Source organism: Rana temporaria, chromosome 9 (genome assembly GCF_905171775.1).
Source record: "Rana temporaria chromosome 9, aRanTem1.1, whole genome shotgun sequence".
Lineage (NCBI taxonomy): Eukaryota > Metazoa > Chordata > Amphibia > Anura > Ranidae > Rana > Rana temporaria.
The window spans coordinates 12912415-12938328 of record NC_053497.1 but is presented as its reverse complement, the minus strand read 5'-3'; the positions used below and the strand labels follow the sequence as shown (position 1 = coordinate 12938328).

The window sequence follows — 25914 nt, the reverse complement described above, 5'->3', positions numbered from 1 at the left end:
ACGGCGCATGTGCGCGCATGCTCAGAATAACATCGAATTTACTCCCTAAGATACGCCGGCTCCATTCATACGACGTGAACGTAACCTACGCCCAGCCCCATTCACCTACGACTTTCGCAAACGACGTAAAATACGACGGCTGTTTCGACGTTTCCGACGTCCATACCTTAACATGACTTACTCCTGGTTTATGAGGGGTAAACTTACGCCAGACATACGCCTTACGTAAACGGCATAGCTTACTGCGACGGGCGCAAGTACCCAAGATATGCACCCAAGATAGGCGTAGGAGACTTACGTCGGTTGTATCAGACGTATCTGATTTCCTGAATAAGCGTATAGATACGACGGCGCACATTTGGACTTACGACGGCGTATCTGGAGATACGTTGTCGTAAGTCCTTTCTGAATCCAGGCCTTTATTTTCAGGTAGTTAGCTGCTTCTAGTCCCAACCAAATCTTGGGAACAAACACTTTTATCCAATGAAAGGCTAATCTCTGGTCATATAGTCCTTGTAATATACAACAGGCTGATATACGGAGCAGATTTATGGCAGAAACATTTTTATCATATCGGCATTTAGCAGATGACTGGCGGGCAAAGTTCACCCAAAGGCTTGTAAAATGAATGCCGAAGAACATAGTAAACATGTTCCAACATCAAATGATGTTTATCGAAACTACTCAACCTACAAAAGCACCTGTTTTAAAAAAGCTCCATTTATAGTGAATTTATTTCCTGTACACTTTGATAATAAGTGATAAGATATGGACATCGTATGTTACTTGCTATACATGTCAAAATACATCTACTATGAAAAATCGCTGTGGGTTCCAACCTTCCCTTCAGTTTTGCACAGTTATACAGCAGTGGTGGCTGGTGCTCCAAATTTTTGGGGGGTGCAAAAAAAAAAAACATAAATTGCAGCCACTGTGCCCATCAAACGCAGCCACTGTGCCCATCAAACGCAGCCACTGTGCCCATCAAACGCCCCAACTGTGCCCATCAAACATAGCCACTGTTCCCATCAAATGCCACCACTGTGCCCATCAAACGCAGCCACTGTGCCCATCAAACGCAGCCACTGTGCCCATCAAACGCAGCCACTGTGCCCATCAAACGCAGCCACTGTGCCATCAAACGCCACCGCTGTGCCCATCAAACGCAGCCACTGTGCCATCAAACGCCACCGCTGTGCCCATCACATGCCACCACTGTGCCCATCAAACATAGCCACTGTTCCCATCAAATGCCACCACTGTGCCCATCAAACGCAGCCACTGTGCCCATCAAACGCAGCCACTGTGCCATCAAACACCACCGCTGTGCCCATCAAACGCCACCACTGTACCCATCAAACGTAGCCACTGTTCCCATCAAATGCCACCACTGTGCCCATCAAACGCAGCCACTGTGCCATCAAACGCCACCACTGTGCCCCTCAAACGCAGCCACTGTGCCCATCAAACGCGGCCACTGTGTCTCGCAGCGGGTCACGGTGGCGTCCTCCATGTCCACGCTCCGCAATGTCTTTTCCTGTCCTCTCTATCAAGCGTCCAATCACTGCGCCTGTTGTTTCAGCCAATCAGGTGACAGGTAACAGCCCCGAGCACCTGATTGGCTGAGAGGCCTGTCAGTGTTAGGAAAGCGTTTTATTCGCTTTCCTAACACAACGCTGAGTGAACAGCGAACACACAGCACGGTGCCCGCTGTTCACCATATGGCTCTAATCAGGTGTTTCCAAAAAAAACACTATAATTCAGGTGGCCAGTGCCCGACAAGGGGCCGGAAACCTGAATAGGGGGTGGCAGCGATGACCATAGATAGATTCATGCATTGCATGAATCTATAGTGAGAGAGAGATGACAGGAGAGAAGGGGTGGCGCCTGTGTGCCCTTTATGGACGCACCGCCACTGTTGTACAGGCTCCTCTACTGAAATTGCTTACTCCTGCACCTTAACCCCTCAGATCAGCCCAATTCCCAAAATTTATAGGCTCAAAAGTCTCTTGTGATGTTAACACAGGCGAAGGCAAAGAGCAAATGAACTGGAAGGCTTTAAGTAGGCGATCAGTGGGAAGAGAGAGAGATGACAGGAGAGAAGGGGTGGCGCCTGTGTGCCCCTTATGGACGCACCGCCACTGTTGTACAGGCTCCTCTCCTCTACTGAAATTGCTTACTCCTGCACATTAACCCCTCAGATCAGCCCAATTCCCAAAAATCAGGAGAAAGTCTCCTGTGATGTTAACATAGGCGAAGGCAAAGAGCAAATGAACTGGAAGGCTTTAAGTAGGCAGAGCTGACGAGAAGGATCATCAACAGGTGGATCACTGTGAAGAGATGGGAGCTGGCAGTTAGCTGACAGCTGAGCTGCCAGCACAGAGAAGGAAAGGCTGAGCCCTGACAGAAGCGCGTTGACGCACAAGGGCTCACTGTACAATTTGTATCATTTTATATGATTTTTAACAATTTTTGAATGCTCTGTTTATATCATGAATTTTTCTCAATAAATATTGTTATTTTTTTCAATTCCTCCATTGTTTTCTATTCCTCTAAAGTCCGGCCTATGGTTACTCTTTAAGTAACCTTTTTTCTTGTTCCCTCTCAAATATACGAAATGTGGCGATGTGAGTGCTTCCCTCTTCTATTTTTAAACTACTACTAGCTTAAAGGAGTTGTAAAGAAAAACATTTTTTCACCTTAATGCAATCTATGCATTAAAGGGGTTGTAAAGGTAAATGTTTTTTCACCTTAATGCATCCTATGCATCAAGGTGAAAAAAAATCTGATTGTACCGCCCCCCCCCCCCCAACCCCCGTTTTACTTACCTGACCCCTCGAAAGTCCCGCGCTCGGTCGCGAGATCCTCTTCGGTTCCCAGCCTGCCCGTTGATTGGCTAGGCTGGATAGATTGATAGCAGCGCAGCCATTAGCTGGTGCTGCTGTTAATCACAGCGGATGACGCGGCGCGCCGGGGCCGAGTGATACAGTCAGCGGCTATGCCCGCCGCTGTATCACGGGAGCGCGCTCGCAAAAGCTTTCCACCATGTTTGCATTAAGGTAGACAGCTTTTGTGAGGAGGAGCTGAGACAGCCGCCGAGGGACCCCAGAAGACTGGATTAGGGGACACTCTGTGCAAAACGAGCTGCACAGTGGAGGTAAGTATAACATGTTTGTTATTTTAAAAAAAACTGATGACGCCGGCCCCCCCGGGCCCCCGTTTTACTTACCTGACCCCTCGAAAGTCCCACGCTCGGTCCCAAGATCCTCTTCGCCTCTCAGCCTGGCCGCTGATTGGCTAGAGCGGATGGATTGAGAGCAGCGCAGCCATTGGCTGGCGCTGCTGTCAATCACATCCAGTGACGCAGCGTGCCGAGGGGCGAGTGATACAGTGAGCTGCTATGGCCGCTCACTGTATCACGGGAGCGCGCCCACAAGTACTCTTGCATGACTGTGGTGAGTTCTTGCGGGGAGCACCAGAGACAGCCGCCGAGGGACCCCAGAAGACGTGGATCGGGGCCACTCTGTGCAAAACGAACTGCACAGTGGAGGTAAGTATAACGTGTTTGTTATTTTAAAGCAAAAAAAGTTTTTCCTATAGTAACCCTTTAACTTTGAAAAAGTTGTGAGTTATTTCCATGAAGATGGTTGGAAATTGATGAATTGTTTTAGTTTTACAATTTAGTATCCTTAGCTATGCGAACTTAGTAACCAATGAAAACCTATTTTCACAGGTAAGGTTGGAAATGGACAAATATCTCCTCGGTCAGATCCCTCCACACCATTTACTGTCAGAGAAGAAGTACAGAAGGGAGAGTGCTTCGGTGGTAGATGAATATTTCGAGGAGGAAAAGGTTACACAAACTCCATTCAGTGTGAATATAAACCTAATACTACCGGATACTTCTCACCTCCGTACCGGCCTGTACAAGCCTCCAAAGACTTTCACCGTTCTCCCACAGATCAAAATGGAACCAGGGACCGAGTTCACCCAATCTTGCCCCGTTTCCTTGACGCAGACCCTGCCAGATTTCACCAGTGTCTTTAGCATGCCTCACGCAGTCCCGGTCAACAATATATTTATTAAGCAGGAGGCCCAACCAGAAGTGCCACTCACGACCAGCGACACGCCCCAAACCCATCTGTACCATATGTCTGTGGCAAATGATGCACTCAACTTGGTCCAAGCCAACGGAGGTACGCCAGCGGCAAACGCAATTAGCTGCACTACCGCGACCACCACCAGTAGGAACCTTCCTACTTTGACCAATTCTACACGGCAACAACTTGGAAAGCAGTTTCAGTGCTTGGGTCAGGATGGTGGCCTGGTTCCTGGGCATTTTTTTCAGGCTCCCTCTGTCACTTTACCACCTTCGCCTCCCAATTCCCAGCCTGGGAGCCCAGAAAATACACCGGACTTGGTCAATAATATATCTCCCCCTCCGCCGTATGAAGCGACATTTGGACTGAAACTAGTGCAAGTACCACAACTCCAAACTGTGTCCCTTCCTCTGGGCTCTGTGCTAACACAAGGACAAGTTATTATGACAGTTCCAAGATACAACCGGAGAAGTAATCCAGAACTGGAAAAGAGGAGAATACATCACTGTGATTACCCAGGTATCGAAATGTTTTATTTTTATGAACTCTTTCATTTCGTTGACAATACATACCCATTATGTTACCCAGGGGCGGACTAACCATTCGGGCACTGCCTGAGGGCCCCATGCCACTAGGGGGACCCATCAGGGTTGCCAGCCTCAGTAAAACTAGGAACAGCAAGTAAAAATCGGTGTTTTTAAAAAAATCCCAAGATTACAGGTGCCCCGCGTCTTCAATACCCTTTTCAGTGTGTTTGTGTATTCTATGTGTGTGTGTATACTGTGTATGTATGCTGTATGTGTGTGTGTGTATACTGTGTGGCCCCATAATCTCCTTTTGCCCGGGGGCCCCATAATCTTCTATTGCCCGGGGGCCCCATAATCTCCTATTGCTCGGGGGCCCCATGAGTTGTCAGTCCGCCCCTGATGTTACTCGTGGATGGATGCATTGGGTTAGCGCTCCTGTGAAGTTCTGCTGATAATAAGCCTTTTGCTCCATACCATACCCCATCTTGGTTCTATCCGTATGTATAATATTCACCTTTCTGCAAACAGTCGTGACATTTTGGCAAAATTTATTAGAGTGAATTAGGAAGGCAAATTGAAGGTGTTTTTTTTTTATGGTCATTAAAGGTTCAGTTGGCTTGAAATGTCTTCTGTTGGTCAGGGAAGAGCTTCTCAACTTAGACCTGATGTGTTAACCATACCCTTAGCCCAAATGGCAACCTAAACCTTAACCCAAAGTTCAGGGCAGCCATCAGAAATGTTGGGGCCCCTTACACAGCTTTAAGCCTGGGTCCCCCCTGGCCTGACCACCAACATTCCCTAGGGCCTGCCCACTGGCCATCCTACTTTTAATTTAACACTCTTTCAACTTAATATATGAAAATTAACCCAATCCAGCAAAGAGATGGCCCCATATATTCAGCAAAGAGACAGCCCAATCCAGCAAAGAGACATCCCCATATATTCAGCAAAGAGACAGCCCATACAGCAAAGAGACATCCCCATATATTCAGCAAAGAGACATCTCAATCCAGCAAAGAGACATCCCCATATATTCAGCAAAGAGACAGCTCCATATAGTCAACAAAGAGACATCCCAATCTAGCAAATAGACATCCCTTTGAGTGCATTGGCTCACTCACATTGGCTCACCTTGCTTTAGCAATTGCTAGTTACTACAGCAGCACAACTCTGTCTTTTTGGTTGGGGCCTGGCTGGCTGGGCCCCTTGGGACACCAGGGCCCCCTACATGTATATGGGCTGCCCCCCCCCCTAATGGCAGCCCTGTCAATGTTAGTCTGAAGGGCTTATTTGCACTTGTTTCAAAATGTGGCATTGGATACGTATCATTCACACAACACACCACTAGATTTAAGGGGGAAAGCTTTTTTTGTTACGTTAATGTTGCCACATGGTGAAATTAAAAGCGAAAAATTACAATATTTTGGCAAGGGTGAAAACATTGTTTTTACGGAAAAATCAAGTTGGCTGAATTTTTCCACTCATCTTTACTATTTCATCTCTATATTTAGTTGTTGAGCTGGATTTGCCCCTCAGGAAAATCCTATGAAAATGGAGAACCTTACATCCATACACTGTACCTATTATACCTACACTATATGGCCAAACGAATGTGAACACCCTTCCGAATGATTGAGTTCAGGTATTTCCAATGAAGGGTACTGGAAATACTACAGCCCAACATCAACATCCTTGAGTGCCTCTAACAGGTCAGGATTTCCTTCACCGTGCAGAGGTCTTTTAAATCGATGTTACTGGCTTGGTGTTTATGCTAGCTATACTATCTAAGGGAAATTCCCAAAATATGACTTTTGGGGGTACTTGAATGAATGAATGAATGAAAAATTTATATAGCGCGGCACATGCGAACTGAATCGCCTCTGGGCGCTTGTTGATTAAGTCTCATGCCTTTCAAAAAAGCAGGGTTTTGATCTGCCTTCTGAAAGACAGGTGGTTTTGCTCCAACCGAATGCTGGTTGGTAAAGCATTCCAAAGCCTGGGGCCCTGGAGAGCAAACCTTCTTTCTCCTTTGGACTTGTATTTGGTTATAGGAACCTTGACCAGATTTTGGTCGGTGGAACGCAAAATGCGGCTGCAATTGTGCAGTTTGATCTTGTCGCATAGATATCTAGGAGCCTTCCCATGGATGCACTTATGTGTCAGGCAGAGTGCTTTGAATGCAATTCTGTCCTTCACTGGCAGCCAGTGAAGGGATCTCAGTGAAGGTGAGATTGATTCCCAAGATTTTTTCCCAGTCACCAGTCTGGCGGCCGTATTCTGTACGACTTGGAGACGAGCGATTTGGTACTTGGGTAGCCCGAGGTAAAGGGCATTTGCATAGTCCAGTCTGGAATTCACGATTGTTCCCACCACGACTGCTACGTCTTCTTTAGGAATAAATGGAATCAGTCTGCGTAGTAGGCGCATCAAATGGTGCGCCCCGCTGACTACGGACCCTATTTGTGCGTCCATTGTCATGAAGGTGTCAAACGTGACTCCCAGACTTTTGACTTTGGAGCTAGGTGCGATGATTTGTCCCAGAATGGGAGATGGTGTCCAGTTTGTTGTCGGTGGTTTCTTCCGACTGGCATCGAAGATAAAGAGTTCTGTTTTAGCATTATTGAGTTTGAGATAACTCTTAGTCATCCAGTTTTCTATTGAAGAGAGACATTTCTCTAATCTGAGATGATGATCCTTTTTGTGGCAGATGCGAAAATACAACTGCGTGTCGTCTGCATAAGAGTGATAAAGTAGTTCATGGCTACTGATTATATCAAAGAGAGGACGAAGATAGATATTAAACAGCACTGGAGACAAGGGGGATCCTTGGGGGACCCCACATGTCACCGTGCGTTTTTCAGATGTGAAGGATCCCAGTTTCACTGTTTGTGATCGGTTTCCAAGAAACGAGGAGAACCATGGTAAGGCATCTTCTGAGACTCCGGCGACTTCTGTTAGTCGTCTCAGTAGCAATTTGTGGTCTACTGTGTCAAAAGCAGCGCTTAGGTCCAGCAGAACCAGGAGACATGATTCTCCTTCGTCTGCGGCCTCAAGCGCATCGTCCCATATTTTCAGTAAGGCCGTTTCTGTCCCGTGTCCGGGACGGAACCCGGATTGAAATGGATCGAGTAGATTGTGGGTGTCCAGATGCTGTTGCAGCTGATTTACCACCACTTTCTCCATTATCTTGGACAGAGCATTTAGACCTGTTATGGGACGGCGGTGAGTTGGGTCCATAGGATCCAAATTAGGTTTTTTCAAGATCGGCAGAATTGTGCCCTCTTTCAGCAGGGAAGGCACTATGCCTTCCTTAAATGACTGATTTATAAGCTGCGTGATCGGAGGCGCCAGGATGTCGGCACATTCCTTCAGTAGCTTGGTGGGAATGATGTCATTCGGTGCTGTGCTGTTGCGCAGCAGGCCAATAAATTTTTTTGTTGTATCGATGGAGATGGGTTCCAAAGTGAACTTAGTTGATTGTAGAGGCGTTCGGTCGTTGTTTTGATTGAAGACGGGGCTGAGTGGAGAATTGTTTTGCCGAATACTTACCCGAATTTTCTCGATTTTGTAGATGAAGAAATCCGATAGTTCATTGCAGAACTCTTGGGTGTCTGAAGTGGGGACTTCTAGACATCCCGGATTCATGGTCTGGGTGACCATCCTGAAGAGTTCGCGAGGGCGATTCCTTGCGCTGTTAATCACCCTGGAGAAGTGAAATTTTTTGGCTTTGAAAATTTCCTTGTGGTAGCGCGTAGTTACTGCTTTGTAGATGTTGAGATGGTCTTCTGACGGACTTCTTTTCCAGGAGGCTTCCGCTCTCCTGCGCTCTTGCTTCAATAGCGACAGTTGGTTATTGAACCAGCTGGACTTTTTTTCCCGGCTGCGGAGTTTGCGCTTTGGTGCTGCTAAGTCGGCTGACTGTAGCAGAGCTGCATTAATGGCATCCAAAGTATCTGAGGCTGCTAATTGAGGAGGAATAGCCCCAATTCGGTTTCCCAGGGTAGATCTGAAGAGTTCCGAGTGGAGCTTCCTCTGAGATCTAGCCCAGTGTATTGTCACCGGCTTGGGTACTTTCCTGACTAATGGAGTTCTGGGGATTATGAAGCTGATTGCATGGTGGTCTGTCCATGGCAAAGGTTCATTTCCCACAATGTTAATTTTCAGATTTTGTCCGAAAATTAGGTCGAGTGTGTGACCTGAAACATGCGTTGGTCCGTGTATAAGTTGTTGAAGTCCAAATCCTTCCAGGTGGTTGATGCAGGCATCCGCGATGGGATCCTGTGAGGAGTTAGCCCACAAATTAAAATCCCCGAGCAGCAAAAGGTGCTTACCGCTAAGGGTGTAGGTGGAAATGAACTCCGTTAATGCTGATATCAACTGCGATTTTGGCCCAGGGGGCCTATAGCAGAGGAGAATATGAACAGTCTCCTGAGAGTGAGCTTGAAGTTGAAGCGTAAGGGTTTCCATAAAAGGTAGAGGATTTTGGAGGACCGGTTTAATGATTGCAATATGCGACTTATGAATCACCGCCAGTCCTCCTCCCCTTTGCCCTATTCTATTTTCCGTTAAGATGCGATAGTTTGCAGGCACCAGTTCTCCGAGAATGGTGTTGCAATCGTCCGATAGCCAACTTTCCGTAATAAAGAGGCAGTCTAGATCGTATTGAAGTAAGAAATCATGGATTTCTGATCGGTGTTTAACTGCTGATCTAGTGTTAAGCAAAGCACATGATATGTGCTTGAGCTGTGTTGAATGATTGAAATATTTGATGATCGATCGATGATCGAACCTCAAAAGTTGATCTGATTTTAAAGCTATTGTGGTGGCGGCAGGCAATGTAGTAGCGAATTGTCTCAGACCCCAAATGGTTTCTGGAGAGTAACGCAACTTAACCATTGCTGCCAGTCACCAAGGGCTGGGGTGCGGGCGTAGGGTGAGAGAGGATTCGAGAATCCTAGCTCAGGGGATTGGGATTTGGTTTTTGGTCCAGAGGAAGGCAAAAAAACCCTGGGCAAGCTGGCCAATGTGCTGCGGCAGGGAAAAAAAATTCCTTCCTGATCCCTGACGGCGATCGGCACAAAACCCTGGATCAAAAAACTAACGGCTTGTGGAGGGGAAAAAAAGGGGGGGGGGATGCTGGGTGTCACTGCTGCTGGGGTGTACCAAAATAATGGCTGCCAGGCAAAGCACAGGACCCGGGCTGGGGGGGGGCTGTCAGCGTGGTAAAAAAGCTATTTACCGATAAAGTTGCTGAACAGGGGCCTCTGGGGATGTGGGGGTGAATAGCCAAAGCAAACTGTGCTTAGGAATTAAGGGTAAGGTAAAAACGAGCGGTGCGCCGGTAGGCCGCGGCTGAAGCCGCGGACTTTCCTAAGGTGCGGCAGCCGCGAGATGAAGCAGGCTGGCGCGGGGGTGAAAAAACACCCAAAAACGCCGGAAATACACCCAGGGGGGGTGATTTGGGACCACCAGAAAGCGGGTGGCCGTGCGGGCGATAGATGCCGGCGAAAAGTAGTCTAGAAAGCCGCAGTGTGGGGTCTGTGTGACGGCTGCCCTGATAAGGACGGCCGTCAGAGGATCCCCAGGATATCAGGCCCTGAGAGGCAGGGTCTTACCTGCGGAGGAGAGGAGTCCTTGTGGAGAGCGAGATGCTGATTCCAGGTTCCAGGGAGCTTGTATCATGGAGCGTCTAGCCTAGCAGCTGCCTGGTCTCTGACTGCCAGGTCTGGGTGGAAGCAGGCTCGTAAGCGGAAGGTCCGAAGCGCCCTACTCCACCGCTGACACTGACTGACTGATCTGACTGACTGACTGTTAGTAAATGACCTACTTGAGGTTAGGAACCTCTGTTTTAGACAACTGTGTACTTCCAACTTTGGTTGGTTGGTGGTAATAGTTTGGTGAAGGTTCTTTTTTTGGTCCAGCATAACTGTGCCCCAGTATACAAAGCCAACTCCATGAATACATGGTTAGATGAGTTTGGTGTGGAGGAACTGGAGTTGCCTTCGGAAAGCACTAACCTCAACCCTACTGAACAACTTTGTAGGTAACCAGCTCCATAAAGATATGGTTAGATGAGTTTGGTGTGGAGGAACTGGAGTTGCCTTCGGAAAAGCCCTGACCTCAACTCTACTGAACACCTTTGTAGGTAACCAGCTCCATAAAGATATGGTTAGACCAGTTTGGTGTGGAGGAACCCCTTAACCCTTTTGAGCACCTTGAAGAATAATTGGAATGCAAACTGTGACCCAGAACTTCTCAACCAACATCAGAACCTGACCTCACAAAAGTTATTTTGGCTCTATGGGCAAAAATTCACATTCCCAGATGTGTAGAGGCCATTATGGCCATAAAGATGGTGGTGAGACAACTCCACCTGGTTTTGGAATAGTATGTCCAACAAACTCATAGTCAATGATCAGGTGTCCACTAACGTTTGGACATATAGTGTATCAATTATTTTTTGTTGTGACATGCCCCTCCTCTCTACCTCATCCAATCAGAGAACATTTTGCCTGCGTTGAGAAAAAGCAAAGCATTCTCTGAATGGTGCCCTTGCAAGGCTGGTGACCTCCTATGTCCAGACTTCAGCAGGGCAGCTGTTTGGCGTGGGACCCAGAACCTTGGTGTCACTGGACCCCATTGTTGGTGTCATGGGTAGGAATTCTGCCCCTTCATTGGTGTCAGTGGGGGGGGGGGGATTATACCCCAGTGTTGGCATTGGATAAAAATTGTGCCCCAAGGGCCATATAAAAGCAAGCAAAGGGCTGCATCTGGCCCCCATCCTGCAGTTTGGAGACCACTGTTCTAGATCAGTCTTTCTTAACCTTTTCAACCCAGGAAACTTTCCGAGCTTGGAACCCCTGCTAAAAAAAAGACTATAGCTACAACTCATGATACATTAGTGTGATATTCAGTGGGAAGCCCTAAGGAACCCCTAGCAACCTCAGGAGGAACCTGAGGGCTCCAATGAAACCCTAGCAACCTCTGGAGGAACCCTAGGAATTCGAAGAACCCCTAGCAAACTCTGTAGTAACCCTAGGGCTCCAAGGCACCCATAGCAACCTCTGGAGGTACCCTAGGGCTCCAATGAAAGCCTAGCAACCTCTGGAGGAACCATAGGGATCCAATGCACCCATAGCAACCTCTGGAGGAACCTGAGTGCTCCAATGATCCCCTAGAAACCTTTGGGAGGAACCCTAGGTCTCTAAGGAACCCCTAGCAACCTCTGGGGGAACCATGGGGCTCTAAGGAACCCCTAGCAACCTCTGGAGGAACCTGAGGGCTCCAATGAAACCCTAGCAACCCCCTGAGGGCTCCAAGGAACCTCTGGAGAAACCCTAGGTCTCAAAGGAAATCCTAGCAACCTCTGGAGGAACCCTAGAGCTCCAAGGAAACCCTAGCAACCTCTAGAGGAACCCTAGGGCTCCAATGCACCCATAGCAACCTCTGGAGGAAACCTAGGGCTCCAAGGAACCCCTAGCAACCTCTGGTAAAGCCTGAGAGCTCCAATGAACCCATAGCAATTTCTGGAGGAACCCTAGGGCTCCAAGGAAACCCTATCAACCTCTGGAGGAACCCTAGGGATCCAAGGAAACCACAGCAACCTCTGGATGAACCCTAGGGCTCCAATGCACCCATAGCAAGCTCTGGCGGAAGCCTGAGAGCTCCAAGGAACCCCTAGCAACCTCTGGAGAAACCATAGGGTTCCAAGGAAACCCTATCAACCTCTGGAGAATCCCTAGGGATCCAAGGAATCCCTAGCAAACTCTGTAGGAACCATAGGGCTCCATGGCACCCCTAGCAACCTCCAAGGAGCCTCTTGAAACCTCTGGAGAAACCCTAGGTCTCCAAGGAAACCATAGCAACCTCTGGAGGAACCCTAGGGATCCAAGGAACCCCTAGCAAACTCTGTATGAACCCTAGGTCTCCAAGGCACCCATAGCAACCTCTGGAGGAACCCTAGGGCTCCAATGAAACTATAGCAACCTCTGGAGGAACCCTAGGGATCCAAGGCACCCATAGCAACCTCTGGAGGAACCTGAGGGCTCCAATGAACCCTTAGAAATCTTTGGAGGAACCCTGGGGCTCTAAGGAACCCTATAGCAACCTCTGGAGGAACCCGAGGGCTCCAAGGAACCTGTGGAGAAACCCTAGGTCTCCAAGGAAATCCTAGCAACCTCTGGAGGAACCCTAGGGCTCCAAGGAACCCCTAGCAAATTTGGTAGGAATCCTAGGGCTCCAAGGCACCCATAGCAACCTCTGGAGGAACCCTAGAGCTCCAAGGAAACCCTAGGGCTCCAAGGAAACCCTAGCAACCTCTGGAGGAACCCTAGGGCTCCAATGCACCCATAGCAACCTCTGGAGGAAACCTAGGGCTCCAAGGAACTCCTAGCAACCTCTGGTGAAGCCTGAGAGCTCCAAAGAACCCCTAGCAACCTCTGGAGGAACCCTAGGGTTCCAAGGAAACCCTATCAACCTCTGGAGAATCCCTAGGGATCCAAGGAATCCCTAGCAAACTCTGTAGGAAACCTAGGGCTCCAAGGCACCCCTAGCAACCTCCAAGGAGCCTCTAGAAACCCCTGAGAGGAACCCTAGGGCTCGAAGGAACCCCTAGCAACCTCTGGAGGAACCATATGGCTCTAAGGAATCCCTAGCAACCTCTGGAGGAGCCTGAGAGCTCCAATGAAACCCTAGCAACCCCTGGAGGAACCCTAGGGCTCCAATACACTCATAGCAACCTCTGGCGGAAACCTAGGGCTCCAAGGAACCCCTAGCAACCTCTGGTGAAGCCCGAGAGCTCCAAGGAACCCCTAGCAACCTCTAAAGGAACCCTAGGGCTCCAAGGAAGCTAGCGTCTCTCCGAGCGTCTCTGAGTGTCACCAGCACCCCCACACCTCTGGCCACATGCAGTACTGCACACCCCAACAGCTTGAATTCTGCTCATCTTGTGAGACAACGCTTGCAAAACAAGTCAGGATTTTTTTTTTTTAAAGTAGCTCGTATTGTGAAACGCGCATATACCGCGTTACTTGCAATCCGAGGTTTTACTGTACTTAAAGCGGAGGTCCGCCCAATTTTTTCTTTTTTAAAGTCAGCAGCTACAGTACTGCAGCTGCTGACTTTTAAAATAAGAAGACTTACTTGTCCAGGGCGCCCGCAATGTCGGCACCCGAAGCCAATCTGTCCCTCGGCTCTCGGTTGCTGCCGCCGCCATCTTTGGTAAGAGTATCAGAAAGTGAAGCCTTGCAGCTTCACTTCATGGGCACCTACTGAGTATGCGCGACCCCCTGAGCATTCCCCACTGGTCCCTTCTGTCTTCTGGGACCTGTGTGTCTCCCAGAAGACTGCGGGGGGGGCGGAGAAGGCGCCGGAAGGGTCGTAGATACCCGTGGGTGGCTCGGGTATCTATGCCCGAAAGCGGGAAAAAAGCGGAAGTTCCATTTTTGCGTGGACCTCTGCTTTAATGTGAGTTCTAACATTTTTAATGACCTACCCACTGCTTTTCCCTTTCTGTATACTCACCACACACAGGAGCGGTGTGGGGGAAATCGCATGCGATTCTTTGTAGTGCAATTTGCGCCTACGTATTTTGTATTAACACAATTGGCACCACTTGGTGTCGGCAAGTACTCGACCAAAAGTATCGGTCCTCGGCAATAATAAAAAAAAAACGTTTCGGTGCAAACCTAGTTCATTGTTAGGGGTTTTCATATCCTTTAGTTTGGCCCTTTTTTGAAAATCGCGCCGCGCCAAAACGCATAACAGTTAATAGTGCTGCTGTGCGTCTGTTAAAGGAAAAACGCGTGTCTGTGCACGTCAGGAGAGCACGCGGCACGCACAAAAACGCGTTGCTCCTTATCAGATGCAAAGCGGTGCAGTTAACCGTTGCGCGTTTAGGTGCAGCGTCATTTAGAAATAGGGCCGGTAACTTTTGTTTACGCGTTTCTCGTGCATTGAAACAAATGGGTTGCTCTGCACCTGATGCGTGGGAACGCAATGCGCGCACCAATGCACCTGTATGGTGTGAACCTACCCTGTATCCACCTGTCCTGTTTTCCCAGGACAGGCTCGACCAATAGAAATGCGATATTATGAACTATAGAGGAATACATCATCTTCAACGTTTGTCTTGTTATGTACTAAATAAATATCATGATTGGCTTATTCACGGCGTGCCTGTGCTTTTTTTTTTTTTCTCAGGTTGCACAAAAGTCTACACCAAGAGTTCACACCTCAAGGCACATCAGAGAACACACACAGGTAACTGACACGTTTTCAGGTCTTTTTTTCTAGTCTTGCACTCTTTGCTATGGCGGCATTTTGATTGATGTTATCCAAGAGGGAAAGGAGGAACCAGGAAGGGCAAAATACAGACCCTTGAAAAAAGTATTCATACCCTCTTGAAATTTTCCAAATTTTTTCACGTTCCAACCAAACACCTAAATGTATTTTATTGGGATTATACGTGATAGGCCAGTGGTGGAGAACCTCGGCACCCCAGATGTTTTGGAACTACATTTCCCATGATGCTCCACTACACTGGAGAGTGCAGGAGGATCATGGGAAATGCAGTTCCAAAACATCTGGGGTGCCAAGATTCGCCATCACAAAGTGGCACATAATTGTGAAGTGGAAGGAAAATGATAAATGATTTTCAATTTTTTTTACAAACAAATATGTGAAAAGTGTGTGGGGGGGGGGGAGGGGCATTTGTATGGCGCCCACCGGAGTCAATACTTTGTAGAACCTCCTTTCTCTACAAGTCTTTTTGGGGGTGTCTCTACCAGCTTTGCACATCTAGAGAGGGACATTTCTCCCCATTCTTCTTTGTAAAATATCTCAAGCTCTGTCAGATTGGATGGAGAGCGTCTGAACAGCAATTTTCAAGTCTTGTCACAGATTCTCTTGTACAAAGAGTTTTATTGAAAAAGGTACATCAACAAACAAAAAGAGTACAAAAGAGAAAAAGACTGTGGTGGACACAGCATAAGGTATCAAACATCAGAACAAATAGTCCGTAGACCTGAGATCAATCCGGCACTTAGGGATCCAAAAGCGAATCCAGAAAACCGGCAATACAATGTCCTCAACTCCAGTAGCCTGCTAAATTAACCTAATGTCGGCTTAGGTGACATACCGGCTAACACGCCGGGGCAAATGTAGAACTTAAAAGCAAAGTTGCTATACGATACACAACATTACCAAATATAAAAAAAAATAAAAAAATAAAGATATTAAATAAAATAACAAACCAAAAATTAAAATTCAAGCAGGCACATAGCAGAGGATATCAGTTTTTCAAAATATAAAATAAATAATGCATCCTGTGTCCAGGGCCGACAGGACCAGGCCCGAGGGCCCAAGCCACAAAGAACAAAGAAAGAGAGGATGAAAAGAGAGTCCACTAGATAGGTTGCATGAGCAAGTAGCAATGAAGAGAAAGAGGAAAAGAAATAGAGAAAAGAAAATAGAAAAATGAAAGAAAGAAAAATAGAAAGAAAGAAAGAATGAAAGAGAGAAGGGGGTCCACGGGGCAGGGGGAACAGAGACCTATCAAAGAGAAAGTAGTGTTGGGTTAAATCGTGAAAGGTGGTTGTTAGCCACCCAGGGTTGCCATACCCTGAGAAATTTATCGTGGGTATCTGCTAACACAGCAGTGAGTTTCTCGTTAACCATAATATCATTAATGCAGTTTTTAACTGCTTCGAAACTGAGAACCGGGGTTTTCCAGGCCCTTGCAATGATCAATTTAGTTGCAGTAAAAACATGCGCCGCCAGCTGGCGTTCAGGGCGGAGAAGCTCCGTGATCGGTTTCCATAAAAGGGCCTCAAAAGGGTCCTTCTTTAGGTTGGTATCAAAGAGGTTGCGGAGCAACGCATACACTCTAACCCACAATCTGCATACCCTGGGACAGGTCCACCAGATATGTGCCATGGTACCCTCCTGAGAGCATCCACGGAAACACAAAGGGGAATACGAAGGTATGAAACTCGCCAGTCTGGCCGGGGTATAGTACCACCTATAGAACACTTTATAAGCGTTCTCCTGAAAAAGAACATTGGTAGAGCATTTAGACAATGCCATGGTCATAGCCTGCCAATCTTCCGGATCGAGTTGCCTCCCGAGTTCAGCCTCCCACTGAAGGTGGTGTCACAGATTCTCAATGGGATTTAGGTCTGGACTGTGACTGGGCCATTCTAACACATGAATATGCTTTGATCTAAACCATTCCATTGTAGCTCTGGCTGTATGTTTAGGGTCGTTGTCCTGCTGCAAGGTGAACCTCCTCCCCAGTCTCAAGTCTTTTGGAAACTCTGAGGCCCTGTACACACGTCTGAGAAACTCGACGAGCAAAACACATCGTTTTGCTTATCGAGTTCCTTGTGAAGCCACCGAGGATCCTCGGCGAGCCAAGTTTCCTGATTGATTGACGAGGAAATAGAGAACATGTTCTCTATTTGGCCCGACGAGATCCTCGTTGGTTTCCTCGGTCAAAAGTATACACACGACCGCGTTTCTCGGCAGAATACGGCTCCGATCGAGTTTCTGGCTGAATTCTGCCAAGAAACCCGGTCGTGTGTACGGGGCCTGACAGGTTTTCTTCTAAGATTGCCCTGTATTTGGCTCCATCCATCTTCCCATCAACTCTGACCATCTTCCCTGTCCCTGCTGAAGAAAAGCATCCCCACAACATGATGCTGCCACCACCATGTTTCACGGTGGGGATGGTGTGTTCAGGGTGATGTGATGTGTTAGTTTTCTGACACACATAGCGTTTTGCTTTTAGGCCAAAAAGTTCAATTTTGGTCTCATCTGACCAGAGCACCTTCTTCCACGTGTTTGCTGTGTCCCCTCCCCCACATGGCTTCTCGCAAGCTGCAAACAGGACTTCTTATGGCTTTCTTTCTCCAATGTCTTTCTTCTTGTCACTCTCCCATAAAGGGGCAGATTTGTGGAGAGACCACTAATAGTTGTCCTGTGGACAGATTCTCCCCCCTGAGCTGTGGATCTCTGCAGCTCCTCCAGAGTCACCATGGGGCCTCTTGGCTGCTTCTCTGATGAATGCTCTCCTTGCCCGGCCGGTCAGTTTAGGTGGACGACCATGTCTTGGTAGCTTTGCAGCTGTGCCGTATTCTTTCCATTTTCCGATGATGGATTGAACAGAGCTCTGTGAGATGTTCAAAGCTTGGGAGACCTAACCCTGATTTACACTTCTCCATGACTTTATCCCTGACCTGTCTGGTGTGTTCCTTGGCCTTCATGATGCTGTTTGTTCACTAAGGCTCTCTAACAAACCTCTGAGGGCTCCACAGAACAGCCATATTTATACTGAGATTAAATTACACACAGGTGGACTCTATTTACTAATTAGATGACTTCTGAAGGCAATTGGTTCCACTAGATTTTAGTTAGGGGTATCAGAGAAAGGGGGGCTGAATACAAATGTACCCCCCCCCCCACACTTTTCACATATTTATTTGTAAAAAAAAATTGAAAGCCATTTATCATTTTCCTTCCACTTCACAATTATGTGTCACTTTGTGTTGGTCTCTCACATAAAATCCCAATAAAATACATTTACGTTTTTGGTTGTAACTTGACAACATGTGGAACATTTAAAAGGGGTATGAATACTTTTTCAGGTCACTGTATAAGCAGATAGAAGGAGTAGTTTAGCTTTAATGATTCTTAAATGTACTTCAGCTTTGCTTTAGTAATTTTTTTAGTGATAGTGGTAATGCTGAGACCTGATAAATAAAAAATAGAATAAAAGCATGGGTGTAATATTAATAATAATAATAATAATAATAATAATAATAATAGTAGTGATAATAATATTTATAAATGTAATATAAATATAATGTAAATAGAAATTATTATAAATAATAATATAAATATGTTTTATGTTATTATGGATTTTATTTTTGTTGTTGTTATTATTATTAATAAATATACATATAGGCCCGGATTCACAGAGAGCGGGCGCAAATTACGCCGCCGTAGCGGCAAGCATTGAACTCACAAAGCCAATGGTCCCAAAACTGCGCTAGGTTTCGAAGGCGTAAGTCGGCGTAAGTGTGCGTGAGCCATGCAAATGAGGCGTGACCCCATGCAAATGATGGGCCGAGCGCCAGACAGATACGTATCACCGACAGCGCATGCGCCGAGACGAGGACGCATCCCTCTGCGCATGCTCATAACCACGTCGGAACAACTGCCTAAGATACGCCGGATCACTGCCTGCGGCGTTAAACGTAACCTACGCCCAGCCATATTCACGTCCAACGTAAAATACGCCGGCTTGAGTTCCCTGGTGCAGCCCTTTGCATGTCTGCTGCTAAGTTACACCTCCTTTATGGGGCTTAACTTTACGCCGGATGTACAACTTATGCGCACCAGTCGTAACCTGCGTCGGGTGCACTTACGTTCGTGAATCGCCGCGTCTCCCTCATTTGCATATTTGAATAGAAAATCAATGGGAGCGCCACATGCGGCCACCGTAAATGTGCGCTCCCACCCTACGCCGGCGTAGGCAAGTTACGTCGGTGGGATGAAGCCTGTTTTTAGGCGTATCTTAGTTTGTGGGCCCAGGGCACAGATACGACGGCGCATATTTGCACTTACGCGGCGTATCGGGAGATACGTTGGCGCAAGTGCTTTGTGAATCCGGGCCATAAATTATATAAATAAATAAGAAATAAAATAATTATAATAAATAATAGTAATTTATGTATTATTATTATTATTACTATTTGTAAATAGAAATTATTCAAAATAAATAATAAAATAATAATAATAAAATGCATTGGCCCGGATTCAGAAAGAATTGCGCTCTATTTGCGGAGGCGCAGGGCAACGATTTTGCCCTGCGCCCCCGCAAATATTTTGCGCTGCCCTCGATTCACGGAGCAGTAGCTCCGTAAATTGCGAGGGCGCGCCGGCAAAATTGCCCGGCGTAAGCGCGCGCAATGTAAATGATCCCGCCGGGGGCGGGAATCATTTAAATTAGGCGCGCTCCCGCGCCGAGCGTAGAGCGCATGCTCCGTCGGGAAACTTTCCCGACGTGCATTGCGGCAAATGACGTCGCAAGGACGTCATTTGCTTGAAAGTGAACGTGAATGGTGTCCAGCGCCATTCACGATTCACTTACGCAAACGACGTAAAATTCGAACGTCGCAACGCGGGAACGCCGGGTATAGTTTAGCATTGGCTGCCCCTGCTATTAGAAGGGGCAGCCTTACGCTAAACACGCCGTACGGAAACGACGTAACTTGCGTACGCAGGGGGCACGCAACATTGTGAATCGGCGTAAGTACAATTTGCATACTATACGCTGACCACAATGGGAACGCCCCCTAGCGGTCATCGCAAGAATGCAGCCTAAAATCTGCGTGGCATAAGAGCCTTATGCCACGCAGATTTTAGGCTGCAGTCGGCGTAACGAGTTCTCTGAATCAGGAGAACTCGTTACGCCGGCGCAAGTCAGCAATTGCGCTGCGTAACTATGGTTACGCAGGCGCAATTGCTTACTGAATCTGGGCCATTGTTATTGTATCAGCAGCCAGTTACAGTAGAAATATCTATATCTTGTATTACCTTCTATAGTGTTTGTATTTTTGTCTTTTTTTTTTCATTTGCATCGTAATTGCAATTTCTCTTGTCAAGATCATACTAAAACATTAGGGGGCCAGATCCACGAAGAAGTTACGTCGGCGTATCTATTGATACGCCGCGTAACTTCTAGGATGCGCCGGCGTATCTTTTTTCTGTATCCAGAAAGCAAGATACGCCTGATTTTTGCTTAGATACGACTGACGTAAAACTCTTACGCCGTCGTATCTTAGTTGCATATTTACGCTGGCCGCTAGGTGGCGCTTCCGTAAGATTTACGTGTAGAATATGCAAATTAGGTAGATACGCCGATTCACGAACGTACGTGCGCCCGGCGTATCTATATGCGACGGCCGATTTACGTTACGCCGGCGCACATATGGTAGCAAGTGCTTTGTGGATACAATACGAGCCACTCTGACTTACGGCGGCGTAGCGCAAATGAGATGCGCTACGCCCGCCTAAATATACGCCCGTTTTTTGTGGATCTGGCCCTAGAATTTTAATATTCAATAAAAAATAAATAAATAAATATTGCTGTAGACAAGGACAGATAAGTGTCCTGGTGGGGGAAGGGAGGGGGGGGGGGGACGAGCGGTGCCGGTGATGCCCTATTGTTTGGGGTAGCCCTTGCGTGGTATTTCAAACAGCATGCCAGGACCTGACACAATGGCGCGGTCCTGACACGAATTCAGTGCCCATTGTTTCCAGCCTGAGCCTGACCTTCTTACATGCTGGAAGACAATGGTTTGGCAGACCCCCGCTCTCCTTCTGGAAATAGAACATTCCATTCAATTAACTCTTTCAAAGTTTGTTCAGCGGGAAGCGTAGCAAGATATGCGATCAATTCCAGCCAATGATACTGTAATTATAAATAAAATCACAATGTCTCACGACGTACAGCAACAACCTCATTTTTCATAAAAGCTCCACGTTTAATCATTAAGAAGCCAACCGTAAGCTCTACTACTAGTGATTTTGCCTAGGCTGAGATGATGTCATCAGTCTGCTGCAGGCAGGAGAAAGCATTTCCTCAGTCTCCCTTTCTCCTAGTAATCAGATTGCAATTTTGCCTAGACTAGGGTGACCAGACATCCCCGGTTTCAGGGGACAGTCCGCGGATTGAGGACAGTGGGGTAGATTCAGAAAGCAATTGCGTCTGCGTATCCATAGATACGCAGCGTAATTGCTTAGTTGCGCCAGCGTATCGGCTCCTCCTGATTCAGGAAGCTTGATACGCCGACTGCAGCCTAAAATATGACTGGCATAAGGCTCTAAGGCCGATTCACAACCGTACTCGCGCCCGGCGTTCTCGTTTTACGTCGTTTGCGTTCGTCGGTTTCTGCGTAAGGCTGCTCATGCTATTGGCAGGAGCAGCCAATGCTAAGTATACCCGTTGTTCCCGCGTCGCGATTTTTGAAAATTACGTCTTTGCGTAAGTGAATCGCGAATGGCGCTGGACGCCATTTACGTTCACGTTGAAGCAAATGATGTCCTTGCGACGTCATTTACCGCAATGCACGTCGGGAAAGTTTCCCGACGGAGCATGCGCACTACGTTCGGCGCGGGAACGCGCCTAATTTAAATGATCCACGCCCCCTACGGGATCATTTAAATTACGCACGCTTACGCCGGACAGTTTTACGGAGCGCCCGAGCAAATTACGGAGCTACTGCTTCATGAATGAAGCGTAGCGCAAGTAATTTACGGAGGCGTAGCGTTAAAACGGTACGCTGCGCCTCCGTAAGAGTGCGCAGCCCTACCTGAATCTACCCCACTGTCCCAGGACCAAGTTTGTCCCCAGTTTTGTCCCCGGATTGGATTTGAACAGGGGCTGGGGCAATTTCAAAGACAGTGGGCTGGATTCAGAAAGATCAGCGGATCTTTCTGCTGGCGTAACGTATCTCAGATACGTTACGCCGTAAATTTGGGCGTAAGTTCCGTATTCAGAAAGAACTTGCGCCCTAAGTTACGGTCGGCGTAACGTATGTGGGCCGGCGTAAGCCCGCCTAATTCAAATGGGGATGTTGTGGGCGTGTTTTATTTAAATTTAACATGACCCTGCGTATTTTACGTTTTTTGTGAACGGCGCATGCGCCGTTCGTGACAGAAAATCCCAGTGCGCATGCTCGAAATTACGCCGCAAGTCGTCATTGCTTTAGACGTGAACGTAACTTACGTACAGCCCTATTCGCGAACGACTTACGCAAACGACGTAAACATTTCAAAACTCGGCGCGGAAACGACGTCCATACTTAACATTAGCTACGCCTCATATAGCAGGGGTAACTTTACGCCGGAAAAAGCCTAATGTAAACGACGTAAAAAAATGCGCCGGCCGGACGTACGTTTCTGAATCGGCGTAAATACTTAATTAGCATATTCCTCGCGTAAATATACGGAAGCGCCACCTAGCGGCCAGCGTAAATATGCAGCCTAAGATACGACGGTGTAAGACACTTACGCCGGTCGGATCTTAGGGAAATATATGCGTAACCTGATTCTCTGAATCAGGCGCATAGATACGACGCCGCAACTCAGAGATATGCCGTCGTATCTCGTTTCTGAATCCAGCCCAGTCAGTGCAGAATTAAAAAAAAAAATCTGAATTACACCCCCCCTCTCCGCCGCTCCAACTAGCATAGGGGGGTGTATTGTTTTCCATTATCTGTGCCCCTTTCTGATGATCATGTGCTGGTCGGAGTGGAGGCAATATTTCTTCAGTTTCGGGTGCATGCCCATCCAGCTCCGCTCGTGTGTTCTTCTGCCTTGGCTCAAGTCCCGGCCAGTCGCCTGCCTGTTTATCTCCTTGCCTTCTCTGGATGAGGGATCTTCCTCCGCACCCCACCCAATAGTAGCCGGGGCCCGGAGAGTGAGACTTGACAGGCTGTGAGGCGGGCCGCAACGGGTAGAGAGTCGCTGATTGCCGCCATTACTAGTGAAAAAAAAAATATGTCCCCGGATTTCATTTTAAAAATCTGGTCACCTTAGCCTAGGCTCATGATGTCACCAGTCTTCTGCAGGCAGGGGGAAGCCTTTCCTCAGTCTCCCTTCCCCTAGTAAGCAGACTGCAATAATTCAACTTTGCCTAGGCTCAGATGATATCATCAGTCTGCTGCAGGCAGGGGGAAGCCTTTCCTCAGTCTCCCTTCCCCTAGTAATCAGACTGCAACAATTCAACTTTGCCTAGGCTCAGATGATATCAGCAGTCTAATGCAGGCAGGAGGAAGCATTTCCTCAAGTTTCCCATTCTCTAAACCCCCAGTGGCCCCCAAACAGCCATTCAAGCACAGACCATGCTTGAATAGCTGCATTCTCTTTTTTTTTTTTTTTAAGATATTTTTATTAGGTTTAAGACAAACCAACAAACATAAAAACATAAAAAAAAAAACACCAGACAATCTGGTCATAAACGTTAAGCAATACACTCAAACATAGAAAAATAAACTGACATCAGTGCAAAATATAAAGTAGGCACAGTGGTAAAAGGCTCAGGTATAATACCTGGATATAGAAAAAGCGGAGGTCCAGGATTAGCTGCATTCTCGGCTACACTGGCCAAGAAATGACAGTTGAGACCCCAGAAGTGACATAATACACATAGCAGGAAGGATGAGGAAACGAATGTTCCCTGTGTTATATAGATCTATAAATAAATGAAGGGCCACCCTGTCCCGTGGCTCCCGAGCCCTCCCATTTCTCCAGGAAGCCAGAGGAGATGGAAGAACATCTGTTCCCCCATCTCCGTTGTGACTATTAAATCCAGAGAGAAAACAAAAAAGGAAAGAATGAATGTTCTCTGTGTTCCCCCTTTTCTAACCGTTTTTCCCGGTCCTGAGCTTAGGGTTGCCACCTGTCCGGGATTCACCCGGACAGTCCGGGCTTTGAAACTTGTGTGCGGATTTCAGGCGGACTGAAACCCGGACACAATATTCAGACCAGGCTGTGGCTCCCCAAGTAACCAAGATAGTCACACACAAATCTGTTGCCATCCGGGAGCTGCGGGCCGCTGCCTGGGGGCAGGTTCGGCATCATTAGGGGGGGGCAGGGCAATGATGCTAGCAAGAGCAATTTGGCCACACCCACTTCACACTATGCACACTGCATTACCATTCTCCTTGGGGCACCCAAAGGTGTTCCAGGCCGCTAAAGTGTTCGGGTTTGGCTTGAAGAAATGGTGGCAACCCTACCTGAACCCCCCGGAGAAATGGGAGAGCCCGGGAACCACTGCAGGTCCCACAAGCGGGAGCGCACTTTGAGAGCCCCATATAAGTGATCGGGTGGCAGCAGGGCTGGACTGGGACAAAAATTTGGCCCTGGACTTCATCCAGACTGGCCTACTTTAATTCAATAAAATAAAAAATCACGCCCACCAAAAGGCCCCTACATCCATTATTGTATATCATGAGAGGGTGAGAAAGAGAGAGAGGGGGGTGAGTGTAAGAAAAAGAGAGTGAGTGTAAAAGAGAGGGGGAGAGTGTAGGACCCCCTTTTACACTGAGGCGTTTTTTAGCCGCTTTTGGGCTAAAAATAGCGCCTGTAAAGCGACTGAAAAACGCTTCCGCTGCAGTCCCAGTGTGAAAGCCTGAGTGCTTTCACACTGGGAGCGCTGCCAGGGCGTTACAAAAAGTCCTCCAAGCAGCATCTCTGTTTTAAAAAAACGGCCCACTGAGCCATCGGCCCACCGGGAAACTCCCTGTAGTCCCTATGGCCAGTCCATCCCTGGGTGGCAGTCTAGAGCCAATACCATCTGCAGTAGCAGCCATGAGCTTTTCCTTAGCCACATGCCGTTTATAAACATACCTTGGAAGACATAGGGGTTAAATACGGCCTGTCAAGACAACCATTTTCCACCGGTAGCTTAAAAGAGAAATTATAAAGGAAAAACAATTATACTTTGTCGTCCTGTTGTTGCTGCGCAACAGAAAAAAAATAAAGGAAAACACCTGTTTTTCTTCATGGTTCAGTCTGTAGGTCAAATGGAATGAAGGTAGTTTGATTGCAGTGTTTGAGAAAAGAAGAAGAAGAAGAAAAAAAAAAAGAGGAAGTGAGGAAAAGAAAGAAAGTAAAAAAGAAGAGAAAAGTAAAAAGAAAAAGTCAAAAGAAAAGTAAAAAGAAAAAGTCAAAAGAAAAGTGAAAAGAAAAGCAAACAAAAGAAAAGAAAAAAAAAAGGAAAAGAAAAAATAAAAAAAAATAAAAGAAGAAAAAAGAGAAGAGGGAAAAAAAACGGAAAAAAAGAAAAGAGAAAATAAAAGAAACAAAAAAATGAGTAAAAAAAAAGAGAGAAAAAAAAATAAACGAAGAAAAGAAAAAAGAGAAGAGGAAAAAAAATAGGAAAAAAAGAAGAGAGAAAATAAAAGATACAAAAAAAAATTAGGAAACAAAAAGAGAGAAAAAAAAGAAAAATAGATACAGTATAGATATATAAATAAATGAAGGGCCACCCGGTCCCGTTGCCACCAAGCCCTCACATTCCCTCAGGAAGCCAGAGGAGATGGAAGAACATTTGTTCCTCCATCTCCGTTGTGACTATCGAAATCTCAAATCCAGAAAAGAAAAGGAAAAAAAGAAGGGGAAAAAAAAAAAGAAAAGAAAAGGAAAAAAATAGATACAGTAAAGATATATACATAAAAAAAGGGCCACCCTTGTCCCGTTGCCACCAAGCCTTCACATTC

General features: G+C 47.1%; 1 protein-coding gene across 1 annotated transcript in view; it reads left to right on the top strand.

Annotated features, from left to right (window-relative positions):
• The window catches only part of LOC120913103 (Krueppel-like factor 5), a 60372-nt gene that overhangs the window by 23370 nt on the left and 11088 nt on the right, over positions 1-25914 (top strand). The window contains exons 2-3 of the mRNA XM_040322808.1: positions 3734-4619; positions 14828-14887. Of these exons, the coding sequence (XP_040178742.1) occupies positions 3734-4619; positions 14828-14887 (946 nt within the window). The remainder of the gene's footprint in view (positions 1-3733; positions 4620-14827; positions 14888-25914) is intronic.